Raw genomic sequence first — 23184 nt, 5'->3', positions numbered from 1 at the left:
ATAACATAATCAAAAGCTTTAGCCAGATCACAGAATATTTCAAGTGGTCATAACTTTTGCTTTATTGATTCTAATATATCATCTGTAAAAGTGAATATAGCTTGATCAGTGGACAATCTGTTTGGAAATCCAAACTGATTGTGAAGGAGAATATTTTTCTGTACTAAGTGTTTATAAAGTTGATTGTACATAATCTTTTCAAACACTTTTGGAAGTATTGCCAATAATGAAATGGGATGGAAGTTTTCCACTGATGAGTTGTCTTCTTTTTTGTATAATGGTTTGACAGTAGCATATTTAAGCCTATCTGGAAAAGTACCACTGTGGAGTGATTCATTATGTAAGTAACTCAGTATGTCACAAAGTTCTGATGAGCAACATTTAATTATGGTAGTGCTGATTTCATCATAACTACTGGAACATTTGTTTTTAAGAGAGCTAATAATATTAGAAATCTCTTTTGTTGAGGTAGGATATAGTTGAATTGTGTCAAACTTCTGCGGAAATGCATGTTTGAAATATAAACCAAAGTTGTCTGCTACTGAAAGGAAAAAGTTGTTGAAAGTGACTGCAATTTTGGATGTATCTCTAATCAACTCATTATTTATATTAAAAACAAAGATTCCAAGACTTACCAAGCGGGAAAGCGCCGGCAGACAGGCACATGAACAAAACACACAAACACACACACAGAATTACGAGCTTTCGCAACTGGCAGTTGCTTCGTCAGGAAGGAAGGAAGGAGAGGGAAAAATGAAAGGATGTGGGTTTTAAGGGAGAGGGTAAGGAGTCATTCCAATCCCGGGAGCGGAAAGACTTCCCTTAGGGGAAAAAAAGGACAGGTGTACTCTCGCGCACACACACACACACACACACACACATATCCATCCGCACATACACAGACACCATGTATTTCTCGAGCATAGAATGTATTATCATATCCTACTTTGTACCAGTCTCCAATTTCCACACTTTCTATAGTTTCTTCAGTATGATGATCTGCAGCAGGGAAATTCTATATGTGTGTAGCAATCCTTTCTTGTAGTAAAAGCAGTGGATGCTTCTTAAGTTTGGTAGTGTTATATTGGAACCAGATTAAGTTTCCTTGAATTTCATTGGTAGACATATGACAAATCTGCATAATTGTGGTAATTGTGGCTGCCTGAGCAAAAGTTGATGCATCACCTACAATGAACTTTCACTTTTTTACTGCATTCCACACTTGGCGTTTCACAACTGCACCTATTCTATCTACAGCTCACTTACTGTGGGATGTAGCTGAAAAGTTCCAATAGATTTCCATTTGGTGGAACGACTGAAGTTGAGGTACAACAGCAGTAATATATTTGGTTTTAAATTGTGAGGCAGGTCCATCTGATTAGATTGAAACTACCTTTTTTATTTTCAACTGTAGTTGACAGTACCTTGCTGGTTTATGCAGTCAGTGTTTCCTCTTTGAGATAGTTGTAAGCTGCTGAATTTACTTTCCATATTTATACGAATATAAGCTCATGAAATTGGCCCGAAAATTGTGATGATCATGAACAATCCAAATGCTGATTTGCAAAAAGTAAGGGAACTGGTGTTGTACAGTGACTTTCCTCCACAATACATTAAAACAAGATCTGTCTTCATAAAGGTACACCTTCAGACATTGGAAAAACCAGGATGAAATGTAGCAATAGTATTGTCACAAAATAAGCTTTTGGCCAACAGACACACACACTCATACTAACCATGCAAATGCAACGCAACTCACACTCACATGACCACAGTCTCTGGCAGCTGAAGCCAGAGTCTAGCTTCAGCGTCTGGCTTCAGTTGCCAGAGTCTGTGGTCATGTGTGTGTCTGTGGATGGGTGGGGGGTCTATTTTGTGGCAGAGGCCTTGTTGGCCAAAGCCTATCTGCGACTCAGCATCTCTGCTATAGGGTGAGCAGCAACTATCCTTTCATAATAAAGATACATCTTCATAAATCTAACTCTGAAATATTTATAATGTAACAATGCTGTAACTATTCTCCCTCACAAGAAAGTGGACAGATAAGATAAAAAAGCTGTAGATCTATCAGCACCCTTCCTGCAGTGTTCAAGATATATGCTAAAATTAACACCAACCACATAAACATTTTTAAAAGCAGAAAAAATCTTTCAGTAATCAATGTTGGTTCAACTTGGTGTCTACAATTTTCTGTCATTCCTTAAGAAATAGAAGACCACAGTCACCTTACTTCCATCTTCTGGTGAAATTATCTATTTAATATGGTGATAGGTATGTCAGTTGGTTACAGATGAAGACTTATTCTGGGAATGTGTTGGACTGTGTCAAATTCTAGGGCTTGTTACTGTTTATCTTTATTGTTTCCAGTTTTCATCTAACATTATCTGCTAGACTTACCTCTCCAACAGTTTTCTGTTTAAAGTGATATTGAATTGTTGCAGGTACAACCTACATTATACAGATGATACCAGGAATGATGAGAAGCGCCTGAGCACAATTGAACGGCTGGCCCTTGCACAAGGGCATTTAGCCGTGTTTCCAGAGAGGTCTGAGCCAGAAGGGAAATCTGGACCCACTGCAGTAATAAATACGACACCAGGGACAAGTGTTAAATCTACTGCATCAAGAACTGCTGCTGCACACTCTACACCAATTGATACATCACAGATTAGAAGTGCTACCCTGTGTACAACTAAAAGTGAAAATGATATTACACCAATTATACGACTTGATAATAAAGTGCTTCTGCAGAATGTAAACCAAAGCTGTAGTCATTCTGATGCATTAGTTCGAGAAAACAAAAGTGAAGGAAGGAAAATGGAAATGTCAGAAGTCAAAGAGACAGTGCAAACAACCCTAGAAAAGGAGGACAATAGATGTGCTGAGATGTGTAATCTGGAAAGAACAGGAAGCTGCTCATTGGTAGATTTAAGACCAAATCAGTTGTCGGATGAAAAATTAAGTCCTAACCTCCATAGAAGCCAGAGTGACATAAATCTCTTGCTGAAACCTTCAGATTGCAATACACAGAAACCAGAGGTACAATTTGGAATTCATAATCCTCATGCCAATAATCTAGCTATGGCTGCAGCCCACTCAGCTTCATCATCTTCCATAGCAACAATTGTGAATAACAGACCTCCACAAAGAAAACCTGACAGTTTGAAAAATCTGGGAAAAGTATCAGTGTCCATTCAGACAGATCACAACGCATTATCTCACAGTGGTAGCTCATCTCAGGCTAGTGATACCCCTGTAAGTAGTAGGAGTTGTAAAGAAAGATTAATGGCCTCCAACAATGTTGACAGAGTCTTGATTGGTGCAGAAAGTATTGAATTTGTGAAAGGAAAGCAGTATGTTGCTGACAAGACTGTTAGCAATTTTGGAATACAAACTGAGTTATCTAGCAGCATTGTTCAAGTGCAAAGGGAGGGGAGAAAGTATGATGATGATAAATGTAGTCACTGTCCAGGTAGAACTTGCAAAGGGGCTCACAAGAAGGTTGATGGACAACAGAGGCCAGATACAGACACTCTTGTAAAAGAACAAGACAGAAATCCATGCCTCGGTGGTGTAATTCAAACTGTACAGTCACAAGCTTCAAGGTGTGCCACAAATGGAGCAGAACAATCACATGAAACAACAGTGAGTGCTTCTAATATCAATCAAGCAATTTCTTTGGGAATGACAGTTGAGGTGAGTGGAGCAATTGACAGTGCCAACAGCTTTGAATATGTGCCAGGAGAAATTTATCAAAGGCATATAAACAACAGAGCTGATACTGTCAAAAACTTTAGCCCAGGAGAGGAGAGACCACATTCTGCTCCATCTGATGTGACATCAGCATGTACAAAATCTGATGTCACTGATAGTGGTGAAGTACAGGCATCTGGTGCTAGTACACTAGCTCGTGATTTGGAAAAGAGTGTTCAGATGTTGCAAAAACTGGTGGAAAATCACAAATCAGATGCTGCACTGCGGAAGAAGCTAGTACGATCCGTTGTAGACAAGCTTGTTAGCAGCAATTATGATGATGATCAAGATGATGATCGTGAGAGACCAAGTAAGCAGGTGAGTGAATAAAAATTAATTTGTACATTAGCTTAATGATCACTTTCTTTTGAAACCTTTATGCAAATGTAATTAGCTATAATGCAGATTCTGTGGTATTTTCAGGAGGTGTTGAGACAGAAAAGTGATATGACTTACATGGGAAATGTGCAGGAACAATTCCAGAGGTCATCTCGAAGTGTGGGTGTTGGCTGCTCTAGCAAGTCCTTGTCATCATCAACACAGTCACAGTCACAGACACCTAGTACAAGTAGATGTGTCGGGCAAGGTTGGTACAGTGCAAATTCAATTTCAGTTACAGACTGTGGTTGTTGTTCAAAAGCGTGTGGATGACTAGTGCTTCAGTAATAGTAAATCTTTCACTTTGGGAAAGTTTAAGGTTAATTGTATCAGTCCAGGTAATGAGGATAGTAGGAATGGATGAAAAAAGTGAGAGAGGAGAATTCAGGTGAGAGTGCTTAGTGTGAAGATAGGGCAGGGAAAAAGAGATTTGAATATGCTTCTGCTGAGAAGGTTTCTTTGAACTGGTTAGAAAATTTCAAATTGTTACCTCACTGCTTTATGCAGCATTTAATTTGACATTTGTACCGTGACTTGTAACTGCCCCAAATAGTTGCCTTCCCTTTTTTATTGCCATCCTCGTGACGTGTTTGACTTTGATACTAAGCAGTCTAATGCGTATAACTGAAATATTCATATTACAGATAAATGTCACACATTAAAAAATATTTAAAAAATTGGACACAGTGTGGGCGTTTAATTATAAATCACACATTATTTGACAACATGTGGTCCGCATCTCACAACATTCTACAGTTTCAGTACTTAAAAGCAACTACAAAATTTAGAACATACCTCTTTTTACAACTTACGTCATTCAAGCTTTCTGTATTTTCTTCCCTTCTCTTCCCATCCCATCCCATCACATCCCATGCTATCCCTATTCTGTCCTTGGGAAGCTAAAAGGTTGTGTTCAGTGCTCAAAATACAGGTAAACTTTCTACCAGATGTGTGGATAGTACCTGTTATATTTTTTCTGTGTATATTTTGGGAAGGTAAGTGCATTTTAGGCATAGTAAGAAAATGATGGCAGTTTTGATGATATAATTGGAAATTACTATTGTGTATTTTGTTATATTGTAGCTCTTTTGCAGGTGAACTAAGTACCATATTTTCAAATGCAGTGTGGCTTCAAATTTTTCCCAAAGGCGCATTTCAGCAAAATTTCTCATTTGTGATGCTTGAGAACCATCTGCAGTAGATAAGGATTTTTTTCCATTACTTTCAGAACTGTGAGATACATTAAATGTACTGTGAATTTTTGACACAGATTGCTATTCACAGGCTGTGTTCATAATTGTTTGAATGACATAATCTATATCTACATACATACCCCACAAACCACTTTATAGTATGGCAGATAGTATTTTGTATCACTGCTATTATAGTCATTATCTTTCCTGCCCCAATTGCAAATAGAGTGAGGGAAAATGGCTGCTTGTATGCCTTTGTATAAGCCTTCTGTTTCCTTATTTCGTCCTTTAGGTGCTTACATAAGGTGGATGTTTGACACAGTAGAATTGTTGTGCAATCTGTTGGAAAAGAATTTCTCCAAAAGTTTAGCCATTTTCAAATAAAGCTTTCTAAAGATAGAGAAACCATTTAAATTATGTTTTTAAATTTTAATTTAACCTTCCGCTATCTTTAATTGATTTTGTACACTTTTAGGACGTTCCACTCTGAAGAAAGTGCACACGATGGTATCCCTCTCCACCACAAGTGGCAGTGTGTCATTACCTGTTCCTGCGGATAGTTGCACTGATGCAACACCTGGTGATGAGTATTACAGTTCCTCTCTTACAAATTCTTCAGCGGGTAATAGGAACCGAATGCACTGGAGACAGATGAAAACAGTATCGGAACAAGAATTTGACAAGCAGCATTCAAAGTCTGGTATCAGCAAATCTACAATTTATGATTTATTAATAACTTCATTAAGAATAGTGATCATTCTAGTAAAGAGTTTCTCTCTCTCTCTCTCTCTCTCTCTCTCTCTCTCTGTGCAATTACATTTTATATACTGTCTGACGAAAATGTTATTCATACAGAAGGGGAGGAGAAAACAAAATAAAACTTCACGGGTTGAAAGGCTATGTTATATTACTTTGTTGATTAAAAATTTACAAGGAACTTGGCAGTATGAGCCCACTTATCAGTGGGATGCATGCACTGATTTGCTTGTGAAACATTTAATAAGGACAGTGTATCCATGCCTGAGGCAAACTGGGTCACAGTCGTTATAACTGGCCCTGATATCCTAGATACTGACAGTGGGACAGTTGATGTCTCAGCTGGTCTCACACATGTTTTATCACTAACAGATTTAGAGATCTTGCTGGCCATGGGAGTAGAACAACATGCCGACAATCCATAGAGACTTGGACCCTGTGTAGGTCAACACTAACCTCTTGAAAAATGGCACCTCGATACTATCGCATATGAGGTAGCACATGGGGTTATAGGATATTTGTGATATACCATTGTGCCATGAGAGTTCCCTGAATCACTACCAGCTGTGATCTGAAGTCATACCCAATGGCTCCTATGATGCCAGGAGTAAGACCCCTGTACTCTCCTGATCGTTGGAAAAGTGTTCCGTGCTATCCAGTCACGGCACCACTCCAAACACTTTCGTGTTGCCTACACATGGGATGGTAGTTTCCTAGTCCAATTGCTGCTAATCTCTGACCTGTGGTGTGGAGCTACACAGAATGTTACAGGGAATCCATTACTTGTTCTCAGAGGGCAGGCACAGATGTTAAGGGGCTACTACATGCTTGGTGTACAATACAGCAATACTCCCTTGTGATGGTCAAATGGAACCCTGACGAGTATGCCTGCTCTCACAGTCCAACATTGTGCCACTGTTGTGTTCAAATGCCCCACGAATATGGCTATTGCACTATCCGACCAGCTGGACAAATGAAGACCCACAGTAGATTCCTTTCAGACTCTGTCAGTTGCAAATAACAGTGTCCCACACAAATACAAGGCACCTCCATATCCTTCACAACTGTGATCACTCAACATCTCATGCTATTATTGTCCTTTATGTACTCTACTAGGCCCAGTAAAAGCTCTAAACACAAACAACATTAATAAGATCTGGTGGTCATTCTACTTGTCGTACAGAATGGCAAGCCTATAATTTATGCATCCGTCAATTGTGTGTATGTGTATGAATTACAGTGACTTCCGATAATCTGCCAGGGCCTGTGAACATGTGTGTGTGTGTGTGTGTGTGTGTGTGTGTGTGTGTGTGAAATAATTTCTCAGTTTTCCAGTGGCTTCTGTAATTATCTGCACTCAGATTCCTTAAGTATTCTTTAAAAAGTTACAGTACATAGCTCCTAACATATTTATTTGTCTTTACCACCAAGGGAACAAGATCACATGATATTAAAAGTGTGGCTTTATTACTGTGGAAAGATGAACTTTGATTTAATGTGGCTTCCTTATGTAGTTTTCTCATAGTTGTGATAAGTTAGAGTGTTAGGGTGGGTACTTCATAATTTTTTGCTTCATGATCTAAACTAACCCAGTGCCCTTTCTTTGCTGATGGCGTTCTTTAGGAGACAGACAACCATTAGGTTAACAGGTAAGGATTTTCTAGTCCCGCTTTCTGCAACCCTAAGAAATGCACTTTAGTTGTTTTCACAAACATTCTCTTGAAGTGCATACCTTCAGAATCCAATTTATATGCATATCCTTTCTCATTTAAGGCCATTTTATCAGTCTTTGACGATTTTATTGTTTGGGAATGTAAACTATAGGGCGTCTAGTTAAGGAGTCTCTGATTTCAAAATTAAGTATCTCGAAAATTAACATTGATAGACAAGTTTATTGTGAAAACTGTAAGAGTTATATGCAGGGATTATACAGAAGTTTAGAAATAGTCCGAAAAGCTGTTAACAAGTGGTGCTGAAACCACAATATGTAGTGCCTATAAATAGTGTGTCGCATCTCAGAGTGACTAGTTCCGCTGTTGAAACGTAAAAGGAGGATAGCGTACCAAAGGACAAGGTAGAAATCGTATATTCCACCGAACAACAAGTTTTTCCAGTTCTGGAGCACCACAGGTTAGTACATAGCACTGCTGGAACAAGGAGCAGCTGTCAAACACAATTCAGTGTTCCAAAAGGACACAATGCAAAAGTCATTTGCCAGCTCTTTGACAAAATCCAGCAGACAGGCAGCATGGCTGATCTAGCATAGAATGTTGGCCCCAAGCGAACTGTAGTTACTCCTGAAAATGTTAACACAGTTTCTGGGATTATTCAGAAAAATCTGTGGGAAGAACTGAACTTTAGGAGCTACCAACAGTGTCTCTTGAGTGACCTTCCAGCGAATGTTGCTGTGGAGGTCCATACACAGCACCTGGTTCATGCACCTGTGCCGTCTGCTGTTCATTGGTGATGAAGACTGGAATTTGCATGCCAGTACAGCAACTGGATGTCCACTGAGTGGGAACAGGTAGCCTTTTCGGATGAATGATGTTCATGCTTCATCAGACAGATAGCGTGTACATGCAGTTAGTTTTTCCTTGATACATTGGCATTTAACAACAGGAGAATGCAATGTGTCACCAGCTCATAGTGTAGGCGTATGGCTCTGAGAGCACGAGGATGAGTTTACCATACTCTCCTGGCCTCCAAACTCACGGAATTTAAACACAATTGAGAATCTGTGAGGCCACCTTCATTGGGCTGATCGCATCATGGCTTCTCAGCTTATAAATCTATTGCAGCCAGCTGGAGTGAGCATGGCTCCACATCCCTGTTGATACCTTCCAGATCGTCATTGACACTCTTCCTGCACATCTTGCAGTGGTCTGTGCAGCAAATGGTAGTTATTCAGGCATTTGAAAGATAGTGACATTAATGTGTCTGGACAGTGTATAAGGTTAACAGAAAATCACTTGCTTCACATTTTTTCTGGATGTTTTGCTGATCAACTGCAATTCATTGCAAATGTCCTGCTCATACAAATGTTAGAAATTTTTTAGTGAATTTTGCAGTTTTCCCAGTTTTACATCATTTTCACCAAAAACAAATTGAGTGCTGCCAGGTGGCAGTTTTTATAACTTCCAGGTCAAGACAGGCTGTAAATGTGTGAAGCGCCCATTATACAGAGAAAGTGTGTCATAAAATTTCATTGGTGAAAAACTGGTGATGAAAAACATAATTTGATGACCTCAGAACCCTTGCGATGAACCCAGAACCATTGCCACATGTTAACTATATTAGTTAAAACTGCATTTATGCCTCAGACTGCGTATTACTTGCATATTTTGTGTGCGTAGGAATGGTAACTTTGACCCTCTGGGTCTTTGTAATGGATCCCAATATTGAAAAGAGTTTGAAGGTTCTCATAAAACATGATCTTAAGAACAAATGGTAAATATTTTAACGATCTGCCACCAATAAAAATTATAGAAGTGACCATCTGTACAAGTGGTATTTTTTGTACCACAAAAAAACTTTTTTTTGGATGGGGAGTGGGGTGAGGGGTTGGGGGTCTCAGGAACTGAATGTAGAAACTGTCTAAGGTCACCACAGACCACAAGTAGTGCAAAAGAACCAACTGATTTGTTCAGTTTGCCTGGGTTGGAGGAACTGTCTAATGTTTAAATTTTGACCCTGTTCTGTAGGATATCTCCAATATGCATAGTCTTTAGAATGGTACACAAATGGTTGCTAGGTCAAGGGCTGTTCAAAACACTTAACCCCCTTATCTCTCTGGTCAGTGTGACCCCCTGAAAAATTGCCATTTTGCACGCAGGTTTTTGTAATGTATTGTTATCGTGCTCTCTTGTGCATGAACTGATGAGGTATGATAGTGCATATGTTAAGATACTGGCCTCAGATTCGGAGGATGGAGGTTCATGTTCTGTCTGACCAATCTCAGAAAAATTTTCCATGATGTTCCTAAGTTATTTCAGTCAAATTCTGGAATGGTTCCTTGCAACTAGGTCAGGGCCAACCACCTATAAAACATATTTGTATATATTTATGTATCTGCATCCATGCCTTTTATCCTCATGTTAAATTGGCAGATTGTATATTGTTGGAAAAATGAGCCCTGAATGAATGAATGAGTAGACTAGAATAAAGAGTCCAATATATTCTATTCATTAAGGGATAATTTTTACAGTGATATAGGAAAAAGGAAAAGGTAAAGTAATTATTGATGCAGACATTCAAAAACATATAAATGTGTATCACAAGTGGTTGACCCTGACCTGGTTGAAGGAACTATCTTGGAATTTGCCTGAAACTGTTTAGGAATATCACAGTAAATCTAAAACAGGGTGGCTGGACAGGGTGGGAACCTCCATCCTTCCAAATTTGAAACAAGTGTTTTAACAAATGCACTGAATTAACTAATTCAGTTTATACCTATTGTCTAATACGCTTTTGTTTATACATACATGGAAAAACCTAGTTTAGCAAATAATTGTGCACTGTGCTTTGGGTCCCACAACACTGATCAGCACACACGCTATACACACAAACATGCACACCTGCAAATTCTTTTAGTGTTATCTTGTTGCCCCACCTTTACAGATATATAAACGTTTATCATAACAAAATTTGTAGATTACTATTTAAAAATGTTTTATGGTCATACATTTGTGTTCATAAGTTTAATGTAATGCCTGGTGTAAGTCTAGTCAGTTGTTATTAGATTTAATTTAAATTATTGGTATTGATTTGCTAATCAGATTGACTCTTGCTTGATAGCTTGATTTTATGTTACTTGCATATCTCTGTCATGTTATATTAATATTTTACAGATGAATCTGCTTTCAAATCACAGCTGCTCAAATTTTGTGAAACAGAACGAGGGAATCAACTGTCATGGATTCAATTTGAAATCGAACATCTCTCTAATTTGAAACAGTTGAGTATGTTAGTCCTCTGTGATGGTATGACATTCACAGGTTTTATATCATATTTTTATTGTCTGGTGATAATGTCAAGGCTTCTTTCTGTTTCAAACATTGACTCGTTCATTGAAGTTCTAAATTGCTGGCATTATGAAAAGAATGGATTGCTGCTCACCTTAAAGCGGATATGCTGAGTCTCACATAGGCACAACAAAAAGACTGTCAATCAAGTAAGCTTTCGGCCAAAATGGCATCCATTGGAACTAGACTACACACACACACACACACACACACAAAACACACACACACACACACACACACACACACACTCTCACGACCACAGTCCCACATTCTCAGCCCGCTGAGGCCTGCAGTCTGGCCTTGGCAGCTGGGACTGTGGTCATGTGTTTGTTAGGTGTGTGTGTGTGCGCTGAGGCCTGCAGTCTGGCCTTGGCAGCTGGGACTGTGGTCATGTGTTTGTTAGGTGTGTGTGTGTGTGTGTGTGTGTGTGTGTGTGTGTGTGTGTGTGTGTTTTTGTCTAATTCCATTGAAGGCCTTTCAGGTGCTGTGCTCATCTAGGATCAGCATTTTCATTCCTAGTGTACAGTTTTATCCTTAGCAGTAGTAGTAGTGACAGTATCAATATTCTGTGTTTGAAGATTCGCTAGTGTGTTCCATCTTTACTTAATACCTGCAGACAGGCATTTTCGCTAAAGTGAAAAGAACAGAGCCCAGGTAACCGAATAACGGACATGTTTATTTCAATGTATGTGGAACTAACGTCCCATATTTGGTGGTTTTTGTATTTATACTTACATATTAGAAAAATTCACACATCAAAAAAAGTTTTGCATCGCCCCAGTTCCGAGATTCCAGAACCTGCACAGGAAATTGGAATAGAGATCAGCATAAACATCATTTCCGCCCATTTTATTGGTAATGAAAACCACACATTCCATGTTCACCACCATACATCAAGACATTCAGAGGTGGTGGTCCAGATTGCTGTACAGACTGATACCTTTAATACCCAGTAGCACGTCCTCTTGCATTGATGGATGCCTGTACTCTTTGTAGCATGCTATCCACACATTCTTCAAGGCACTTTTGATCCAGATTGACCCATTCCTCTGTGGCGGTTTGATGTAGATTCCTCAGAGTGGTTGGTGGGTCACGTTGTCAATAAACAGGGCTTTTCAATCTTCCCAGGTATGTTTGATAGGGTTCATGTGTGGGGAACATGCTGGCTACTCTAGTCGAGCGATGTCATTGTCCTGGAGGAAGTCATTCACAGGATGTGCACGATGGGAGCACGAATTGTCATCCATGAAGATGAATGCCTTGTCAGTATGCTTCCGATACGGTTGCACTATCGATCAAAGGATGGCATTCATGTGTCACACAGCTGTTAACGGCACCTTCCATGACCAGCAGCAGCATACGTCGGCCCCACATAATGCCACCCCAAAACAACAGGAATCCTCCACCTTCTTGCACTTGCTGGACAGTATGTCTAATGCTTTCAGCCTGACCAGGTTGCCTCTAAACTCGTCTCCGATGATAGTCTGATTGAAGGCATATGCGACACTCATTGGTGAAGAGAACGTGATGCCAATCCTGAGCAGTCCATTCGGCATGTTGTTGGGCCCATCTGTACTGCGCTGCATGGTGTCATGGTTGCAAAGATGGACCTCGCAACGGACGTCAGGAGTGAAGTTGAGCATCGTGCAACATATTGGTCACAGTTTGTATTGTAACATGACATCTTGTCGCTGCACAAAAAGCATTATTCAACATGGTGGTGTTGCTGTCAGGGTTCATCTGAGACATAATTCATAGGCAGCGGTCATCCACTGCAGTAGTAGCCCTTGGGCAGCCTGAGTGAGGCATGCCATTGACAGTTCCTGTCTCTCTGTATCTCCTCCATGTCTGAACAACATCGCTTTGGTTCACTCTGAGACGCCTGTACACTTCCCTTGTTGAGACCCCTTCCTGGCACAAAGTAACAATGGGGACGTGATCGAATCGTGGTATTGACCGTCTAGGCATGGTTGAACTACTGACAACACTAGCTGTGTACCTCCTTCCTGGTGGATTGACTGGAACTGATCGGCTGTTGGACCCCCCTCTGTCTAATGGCCACTGCTGGTGCATGGTTGTCTACATATTTGGGTGGGTTTAGTGACTTCTCTGAGCAGTCAAAGAGACTGTGTGTGTGATACAATATCCACAGTCAACGTCTATCTTTAGGAGTTCTGGGAACCGGGGTGATGCAAAACATTTTTTTGATGTGTGTACATAGTTTTAATGATACACTACATTAACTATCTCTCCAAAATGAATCATTTGTTGTGTGGCTCGTTCTACTAATCTCTCAGGAAATGTGTGTAAATGTGAAATGTGTGTAGGTGAAACTGAATTGCAGTTACAGCTTTCTTTAGCACTAGTTCAAAGTGTTGCACATATAGTCCATTAAATTTTGGGCATGCAGCTGCACAAATAAAATTTCTTCCATTGATATTTCAGCTGCATAGCGTCTGGCCATCCTCAGAGTGAGTCGCAATACTGACAACAAGGTGCCATGTGTGGCCTTATATGTTCCACTGAGGCAGTTCTGTGCATGTGTGTAACAGACACAGGTCATCGGCAAAGAGATACGTGTACTCACGCACCACCTGTGATGAAGGTGTACAGACATTCGATTCGCTTATGATGTATGTTCAGCAGTGGTGAAACCGTGATGACTTCCGTGCAGTTTAATTACCCAAGAACCAGATTCCATGCTTTGTCTAAATTAAAGCCGTTATCTCTGTTTATTAAATTATTAGCTAATGTAATCTTCCTTGAATGCAGGAACTCAAAAGGAAGAGGTGGATGTTAAAATCTTCAGATCACTGTAGTTCATGGAATGCCCTGTATCAATGCAATGTTGGCTGCGTTGGATCATATAAGGTCATGCTTGGCACCTTGTAGTCAGCCTGTCGACTCAGTCTGTGGGTGGCCAGATGATATGCGACTGAAATGTCAGTGGAAGAAATTTTATTTGCGCGGCTTCATGCCTGAAATTTAATGAACTATTCATTACGCTGTGAGTAGTTGTTCCACACATCTAGGTTAACATATTTTGCTGGCTTTTCATTACAAATGAGGAGCATCAACACTGTGGTTAATTTTTACATTAGTGATAGTTTCACATATTATTAGCTACTATATGTCAGATACTCTGATGTCTGCAGTGACATAAATAAAGCACTTCAAGGATTTTATTAAAGTACATATAAGGGATACAATATCAGTGAAATATGTTTAATTGAATGTGAAATATACATACAACCTGTTACGTAGGATACTTGATAAAATTTGATGTATAGTGTGTTATAAACGCATTTTACAGTGTTCATAGTTCACAGCACAAACACCAGATGTCAGAAACATGTTGTACAGAGGTGACACAAGGTAGTGCGCTCAGAATATGTCGATTGTTAAACAAAAGTGGTAGTTATCCCACAACATAGTGTATTGTATGGTATGCAAAATTTTTGAGTGTTGTAGAGACAAAGTGAGCTTTCAGATGTTGTTACTACATTAGATGTGTCCCATCACACTGAGACATTGTTAAGGCAGCATGATAGAAACATGGAGAAAGATACTCGACAAGCCATGACTCAGAGTCAGTGAAAGTCACTCTGCTGCTTATCAGCAGAGCTGAATACTTGATTCACAGTGTGTTGGAGGATCATTAGATGGTACCTTAACATGTCTTATTACCATATTCAGTGTATGCAAGCACTGAAATGGCTGAATTACAGATCTCAACTCCAGTTTGTTATGATGATATGTGAGTGGCAGGAAGCGAACCACGAGTAATTAAATTGCTGAATGTTCTTGAACGAAGTCACATTTCAAATGAGTGGCAGAGTCAACATGTATAACTGCATTATTTGGGGAACTGAGAATTCACAAAACTCATACAAGCTCTTAAAGAGCCAGCCCTAAAATGACTGTGTGGTGCTCAGTGACTCACTACAAACTCTTTGTTTTTGTGGAGGAAGCTGTTCACGCAGTCAGTTCACTTGAAATAATTGAGTAGTTACATAATCCCCCAACTACAGGAAGGTGGGACACTGGGCATCATTAACCTCCTAATAGTCCTGACCCAATGCCTACAGATTGTTTTGTATGGGGCTACGTCAAGGCAGCAGTGGACTCACATAAACTACAGAATCTAGCCAATCTGCAAATGCAGATTACAATGGGCTTTCTATCAATCACTCCAGAAATACTGCACTCCATGTGGTCCAACATGAATGCTAGGTAGGATATGTGCCACATCCGCAGTGGCAGACATGGAGAGTGCTAATGTGCTGCGACACAAACTTCAGACACAAACTCCAGACTCTCCTACACATGTATGTACCATTAACAAGCCATAAATTTACATAGTTTCTTGTTTATAGTGTTTTAATTGTCTGACATCTCAAACAGATCTTCATGTACAACTCATTATTTTTGTCTTCAGTAATGATTGTTCATATTTGAGAATGTCAGTGCCACTTTGCAGCACTATAATAATTACATCTTTAGGGTTTACTGCAGATTTTAGACAGGAAATTCCACTATGTAAACAACTGAAACATGATTACTTGAAATTGTCATTGTGCACCTCTCGTGCAATGCAAAGTTGCATTCAAAACACAGCACTTCTTTCATTACACAGTTTTGATATTTTTTATGCGACGCTCTGTCTATCCTATTCTTTCTTGGGATAATGTATCACTGCACTGCAGCATGGGCATGGATTTACTAGATGTTTTCCTGAACACCACGGCAGAAACCTCTGAATTTCATTGATATCTTTTTACCAGATCCACCATACAACCTAAAGCTTGTTTCATCAGATTTTCATCTCATTTGCGAGAGCAAGATCTTCAGAACATAATCATTTGCAGAAAATTGAAACATCGAATTGTGCTCTGGGCAAAACCTTGAGGGAGCAGGAGGACACTTTTTATGTGATGTGCGGTCTGCAGTGGAAAAAAAAAAAACTATGCAGAATGACAGTGATAATTTTAAGGGTTAATTCATTCAGATTCAATGTTATCAATAAAGATATGTGTAGATTTAGTGTAGTTTTCATATAAAGTAGTAGATTAAAAATAGGTGACATTAAATTCTGTGTCTAGTACTCTATCAAGAACTTCTATTACACTCACAATATTAAACATAACAAAGAGCGTACTAAAATCTCAGTATGTATAATTACTTTTAAGAAACCAAATGCTTTACTGGAAAAAGGTCATTAAAAACATGAAGGCCTCGATTCCAATGACGGACCAATAAACATCCTTGAAACAGACTAGGACAGCGTATTGGTAAGGTGGGCGCTCACAATAAGTGGGAAATCTGGGTTTGAGTCCCAGTTTGGCACAAATTTTCATTGTTGTCTTTCCATGACAGAACTAATGGTTGTCCATGTTCACTAATGTGAACACGTTTCATTCATTTGTGATGTACATTTAGAATGTCTATAAATTTCATTGATTCTTGATATATACCATACTTGACTTTAAACAAAGTGAGAAAATTATGTTGAACATTTTTTACAGCGTATTCCATTATTTCACAATACCAAAAATTTATTTTATAGGTTTTTAATGGGCCAGAAGAGTATAACAAGAAGTCTGGAAAGTCTGTATGAAAATAGGCAGAAATTACCAACAAGGCAGTTTACCAAATGTGCTTCTGCTACACAAACATCATTCAGGTGTGTTTATTCTTCCAGAATTTTTTTAGTGCATGTCATTATCATCATCATCTGAAGTATGATATTACCACAGGATGTTTCAAAGTGGACTATAAATATTTTAGCTGGTGGTAATATTGACAATATAAAATTTCTGATTTTGTATGTACATGTGTCCCATTTTGTTTGAAAATACTGTTGTTCGAAATTGTCTCAGACAGTTCTGAAGCAGCCATATAAATCTAAAATACAATTAAAATTTGCACCTCTGTTGTTTGAATCAAACAAGACTGCAGTTTCAAGCTGGCTGACACTGTTAAGACAAGTACTGAAAACTGTATTTCACATCTTCACCCATCTCAGTATCCTGGCATGTTATTTGTTTAGGACGTATGTAATGGCAATGTGCTTGTGAAGAACACTGTTGACCAATTTGTAGCAACAGAATTTCAGATTCGTAATTGCACTGTCATGTTGTCATCAACATTCCTGAGACAGTACTCACATTTCTCCGGAATATGCATTTGCAGAAAATGTGGATAAAGTAGACACAACTCTGCAACTGAAAATCCTCAATAAGAACAGTGGGTGTCAGCATATATCAGTTTCAGATAGACAAATATGATTGAACATTATGTCAACATATCTCGTATCCATGACAGCATTATGGAAAGGATAGATTATTACTCACCATACAGCAGAAATGATGAGTCACAGATAGGCACAAGAAAAAGACTTTCAAACAACGCCTTGGACTACCACTATCCACCACCTCTACAACAACCTTCAAAACTCCCCCACACTCCCTCATAGCTGACAAACCCCCTCAAAAACTACCTTCTACCATCATACAGAATCCAGAACCTAAATAGTCTTGAAACACAGTCATGAACTTTTCCTCCATAAACCTTAGCCCAACAGAATTATGAGTCCTTTCCAAAGGCCTCACCTTTTGCCCCACACTGAAATTCAGTCATGCAGGACTTGTTAAAGACCTTCTCCCCTTCTCCTAGCCCCCATAGTGGAAAAACTTCTTTGCCACAATTCCTACCAATCAGACTCAACCAAAGTCCAATGTTAAACCCTGCCTGACGCAGTTTACTCGTCACCCTCACTGCCCCCAAATCACCCCCTGTTAGCTTTCCAGAATTTCTTAACCTCGAACATAGCCTCACCATCATTCCACAAATCCCTCAACATGCAAGCTAACCTCACATCCGTAGAAAGAACTGCAATCTACCACCAAAAAATTGAATGTAACCTTAAAATCCCACCCGCTGAGAAAGGCTCCACCACTGTTATTTTGAACCACAAAGATTACCTTGCCAAAGAACTCTACCATCTGTCAGATTCAACCACCTACAAACCCTGCTACAGTGACACCATGCAGAAATGCAGCAGTCTCTCCTCAACTCCTTAGGCTCATTCCAGAACTTCTCTCTAGAGTCCATCTCTCACCTCACCCCTACCACTCCCCACACACCTACCTTCTACATGCTTCCCAAAGTTCATAAACCCAACCATCCAGGATGCTCTACTGAGGCTGGTTACTGTGCCACCATTGAGAGAATCTCTGCTCTTGTAGACAAACACCTTCAGCCTATTACCTGCAACCCACACTCCTATATAGAAGATACCAACCATTTCCTCCATTGACTCTCTACAGTTCCTGTTTCCTTAACAGATGGTGCCCTGCTCTTCACTATTAATGGGACCTGTATTTGCACTGACACCTCTAATACCCTTGACCTTGCCCCTTCTGACTACTACCTTTCCCAACACCTGGCAGATTCCAAATCTACAACTGCTTCCTAGTAGCCATGATCAACGATATTCTTACCAGAATGAGATTTTCACTCTGCAGCGGAGTGTGCGCTGATATGAAACTTCCTGGCAGATTAAAACTGTGTGCCCGACCGAGACTCGAACTCGGGACCTTTGCCTTTCGCGGGCAAGTGCTCTACCAACTGAGCTACCGAAGCACGACTCACGCCCGGTACTCACAGCTTTACTTCTGCCAGTATCCGTCTCCTACCTTCCAAACTTTACAGAAGCTCTTCTGCGAAACATGCAGAACTAGCACTCCTGAAAGAAAGGATACTGTGGAGACATGGCTTAGCCACAGCCTGGGGGATGTTTCCAGAATGAGATTTTCACTCTGCAGCGGAGTGTGCGCTGATATGAAACTTCCTGGCAGATTAAAACTGTGTGCCCGACCGAGACTCGAACTCGGGACCTTTGCCTTTCGCGGGCAAGTGCTCTACCAACTGAGCTACCGAAGCACGACTCACGCCCGGTACTCACAGCTTTACTTCTGCCAGTATCCGTCTCCTACCTTCCAAACTTTACAGAAGCTCTTCTTCTTACCCTCAGTCACTTCTCCTTTGAAGGCATCACCTACAAACGAATCCGAGGTACGGCAATGGACATCTGCATGACACCATCCTATGCCAACCAATTCATGGGCCATCGAGAGGAAAACCAATTCCTGGGCCATCTAGAGGAATCCTCCCTAACTACTGAGAACCATAAACCCCAATCTGATTCAAATTCATTGATAAGATCTTTGTGATATGGACTGATGGTTAAGACAGCCTATCCACATTCCTCCAGAATGTCAGCACCTTCTCCTCCATCTTCAACCCAACAAGCTACCTTCCTCAATGCGGACCTCCACCTCAAAGATGGTTACATCAGTACCTCGTCCATGTCAATCCTGCCAACAACCAGCAATACCTCCATTTCAACAGCTGCCACCCATTCCATACCCAGAAGTCCATTTCATACAGCCCAGGCTCACTTGACTGTCACATCAGTAGGTACGAGCAGTCGCTCCAGAACAACACCAAGGGTCTCACTGAAGCTTTCACAGATGGTAATTACCCTCTGAACCTTGTACAGAAAAAAAATCTCCCGTGTGTTCTCTCTCCAGTCCCCCCCCCCCCCCCCCCCCACCTCCCAAAGTGCCACTGTCCGGCCACAGAGGAGCATTCATATCGTGAATCAGTACCACCCAGGACTGGAGCAACTGAATCATATTTTCTGCCAGGGTTTCGACTACCTCTCATCGTGCCCTGAAATGAAGGCTGTCCTACCTATTATACCTTTCCATCATCCCTCCCACAGTAGTATTCTGCTGCCCCTGAATCTACGCAATATTCTCACCCATACTTACACAACCCTTGATCCTAGCCCTTTGCATCATGGCTCATATCTCTTTAATGGACGTAGACACAAGACCTGTGTGATACGCCGCCGCCCCCCCCCCCCCCCCACCTCCAGTTTAAGTCACAAGTATCTTCTGTCCCCGGAGAGGTGGGGCTACTGTGAAACTAGTCATGTGATCTGCAACTAAGTTGCAACCACTGTGCTGTGTTTTACGTGGGCATGGCGGGCAACAAGCTGTCTGTCCATATGAATGGCCACCGACAAACTATGACCAAGAAACAGCTGGATATGCATTGCTGAATGCGCTGCCCAACATGATATTCTCCATTTTAATGATTGCTTCATGTCCTGTGCCATCTGGATCCTTCCTACCAACACCAGCTTTTCTGAACCGCAAAAGTGGAAACTCTCCCTGCAGTGTATCCTACAATTCTGTAACCCTCCTGCCTCAGCTGTAGTTAACCATCCTCCTACACCCACTTATCCTCTTCCTTGTTCACACTCTGGCACTCCTCCTCCCCCCACCTGATATAACCTGGAATGAAAAATATTATGAATGCAGTGTAAGTTAAAATGTTAATTCACTTAATTCTGATGTTTACTGCTGTTGCTTTGGTCATTAACCAAAGGTCAGTGTGAGGAAGCTTTCTATTAGTATCACTTTTCACCTGTACTCTCCATTTCAGCATAGCTGCTGCATCCCACATCATTGAGTAGCTGCTTTTTGTACTCATTATCTGGGCCTGCCACTGTGATTTTTTCATCCATCATGACTCGTTGTAGTATGTACTCAACCATGCTCTATTGTTATTTGATTGTATTCTTTATTAGGCATTTTATCTTGTTGATGCATTGGGAGATAATCTTCATTTTTTACTTGATCAGTCCATCTGTTTTCCAAAAGTTTCATGTAACACAATATTCCAAATGCCTTGTACAAGTGTAATTTAATTTCAGCCTTCCCTCAGTATCCATGTTTCACAGCCATGCTTTCAACATATCTTTTCATGAATCTGTTTCTAGTCTCCAAGTTATATTTTGGATAATAGTAGCTGTTTTGTTTTAGAGAAAACCTTTTTGCTTTGTACAATCCTAGTAGCTTGTCTTCTTTCATAATCCATTCTATTTCTGGAATAGCAGAATTCGTTTACTTTTTCGAGAATCTCTTGTTAAAATTTGACATTTCATTATCTAGCATATTCACCTGCTGTGCTGCGCACATTTTTACCTTAATTTACTGATAATTTAATTAGTTTATGGGTATTTGTTCCTTCAGAGCTCGTGCAAAGCTTTTTGAAATTCAGAAAAGAGAATTGTATCTCCACAATCATCTGAATGGGTGTACCGTGTTGTCATTTTCAATTGAACTAATTTCTCCTGGGCAAATACAGTGTTTCGATGTTCCTGCGCGTATTATTTCTATCTTCAAGCCTTTTTCAGGGATTTGTTACGCAGTATTCTTTTTCATCTCTGACCACTGTGCTCCTTAAAGTGATTATTTATTAGTTTGTGTGAAACATCTGTGTTACCGTGTTTCAATTTTGTATCTATCCTTGACATCTTCTCTTCATTAATTCTGATGTAGCTTTTATGTATTCCTGAAAATATGTATTCTGAGTGACTGTTATTTTTGCTGTTAACTTTCCACATTTCTAAATTTAAAGGATTTGGTATTATTTCACACCTTGTATGTCAAGAAAGAGGGAAAATTGAATCGTGTAATTTTTTTTATTAATGCCACAATATCATCTCTTATCTATGGCTGCTACTTTTCTATTTCTTTTAATACAAGTACTTTTCATGCTACAATTACAAAATGTACTTAAACCCTATTTCATTGCTTTTCCATTTCAGTAACTCCTTGAAGAGATAGGAGATCCTGTATAAGAATCAAAATTTAAAAGATCTGTGGAAGTTTAAATATCAAATAAGGTAGAAAGGATAGATAATGGCAACAAAATGACTATTCATGTTGGTGTGTAGAATATATGAAACTCATGATGTACCATCGGACTTTCGGAAAAACATCATCCACACTGTTCAAAACGTAGCAAGAGCTGACGTGCAAGAATTATCACACAATCGGTTTAATAGCTTATGCATCCATGTTGCTGGCAGGAATAATGTACAGAGAAATGGCAAAGAAAACTGAGGATCTGTTAGATGTCAATCAGCTTGGCTTTAGGAGAGGTAAAGGCACTACAGCAGTTCTTACATTGTGATTGATAACGGAAGAAAAATCTAGACACATTTACTGGTTTTGCTGACCTGGAAAAAGCATTTGGCAATGTAAAATGGTGCAAGATATTCAAAATTCAGAGAAAAATAGGGTTAAGTTTTAGGGAAAGATAGGTAATATACAGTGTGCCCAAGAACCAAGAGGGAACAGTAAGACTGGAAGACAAAGAATGAGGTGCTCAGATTAAAAAGGGTACAAGGCAGTGATGTAGTTTTTTGTGCCTACTGTTCAGTCTATACAGCGAAAGAACCACGAGAAAAATAAGAGAGGTTTAAGAGTGGGATTAAAATTCAGAATGAAAGGATTTCCATGATAAGATTTGCTGCTGACATTGCTATCCTCAGTGAAAGTGAAGAAGAATCACAAGATGTGTTGAGAAGAATGAACAGTCTAATGAGTACAAAATATGAATTGTGAGTAAACTGAAGAAAGACGAAAGCAATGTGAAGTGGTAGAAATGAGAACAGTGAGAAACTTGACGCCAGAATTGGGGATCATGAAATGGACGAAGTTAAGCAATTCTATTAGCTAGTCATCAAAATAGCTGATGACAGATGGTGTTAGGAGGACATAAAAAGCATACTAATGCTAGTAAAAAGGGCATTCGTGCCCAAGAGAAGTCTGCTAGTCTTAATTTGCCATTTGGAGTCCAGCATTGTACGGTAGTGAGACGTGGACTTTGGCAAAACTGGAACAGAAGAGAACTGAAGCCTGCAGGATGTGATGCTACAGAAGAAAACTGAGGAGCAGCATTTCATAAGTAGTCTTCCGATTTGCGTGCTGCCTTTCATTCACTTCATGCAGAACTGATTTTCCTACTTTCTGCACCTCTCCCATAGCTTTCAACTAAAAAGAAACAGCTTTCTACATGACATTTAATTGTACCACGACTTCCCGTCGAGTCTGAGTATAACCTTCATCCTATAAGGCCTGCAATTTATTGTTTTAGAACTTTTTCGGTGGTTTCCTGAGCTTGTCGTTTCTCACATAAAAGTCACCAATTTTGAATTTTTT

At 39.9% G+C, this 23184-nt stretch overlaps 1 protein-coding gene across 2 annotated transcripts in view; it reads left to right on the top strand.

Moving 5' to 3' along the window:
• The window catches only part of LOC126284493 (uncharacterized), an 80983-nt gene that overhangs the window by 16245 nt on the left and 41554 nt on the right, over window positions 1–23184 (top strand). For both annotated transcript variants that reach the window (XM_049983456.1, XM_049983457.1), the window contains exons 2-6: window positions 2442–4071; window positions 4177–4339; window positions 5800–6024; window positions 10928–11033; window positions 16668–16784. In XM_049983456.1, the coding sequence (XP_049839413.1) occupies window positions 2442–4071; window positions 4177–4339; window positions 5800–6024; window positions 10928–11033; window positions 16668–16784 (2241 nt within the window). The remainder of the gene's footprint in view (window positions 1–2441; window positions 4072–4176; window positions 4340–5799; window positions 6025–10927; window positions 11034–16667; window positions 16785–23184) is intronic.

Source organism: Schistocerca gregaria, chromosome 8 (assembly GCF_023897955.1).
Source record: "Schistocerca gregaria isolate iqSchGreg1 chromosome 8, iqSchGreg1.2, whole genome shotgun sequence".
NCBI lineage: Eukaryota > Metazoa > Arthropoda > Insecta > Orthoptera > Acrididae > Schistocerca > Schistocerca gregaria.
Note: the sequence above shows the minus strand (reverse complement) of the source record. Positions and strands in the feature narration are given on the sequence as shown.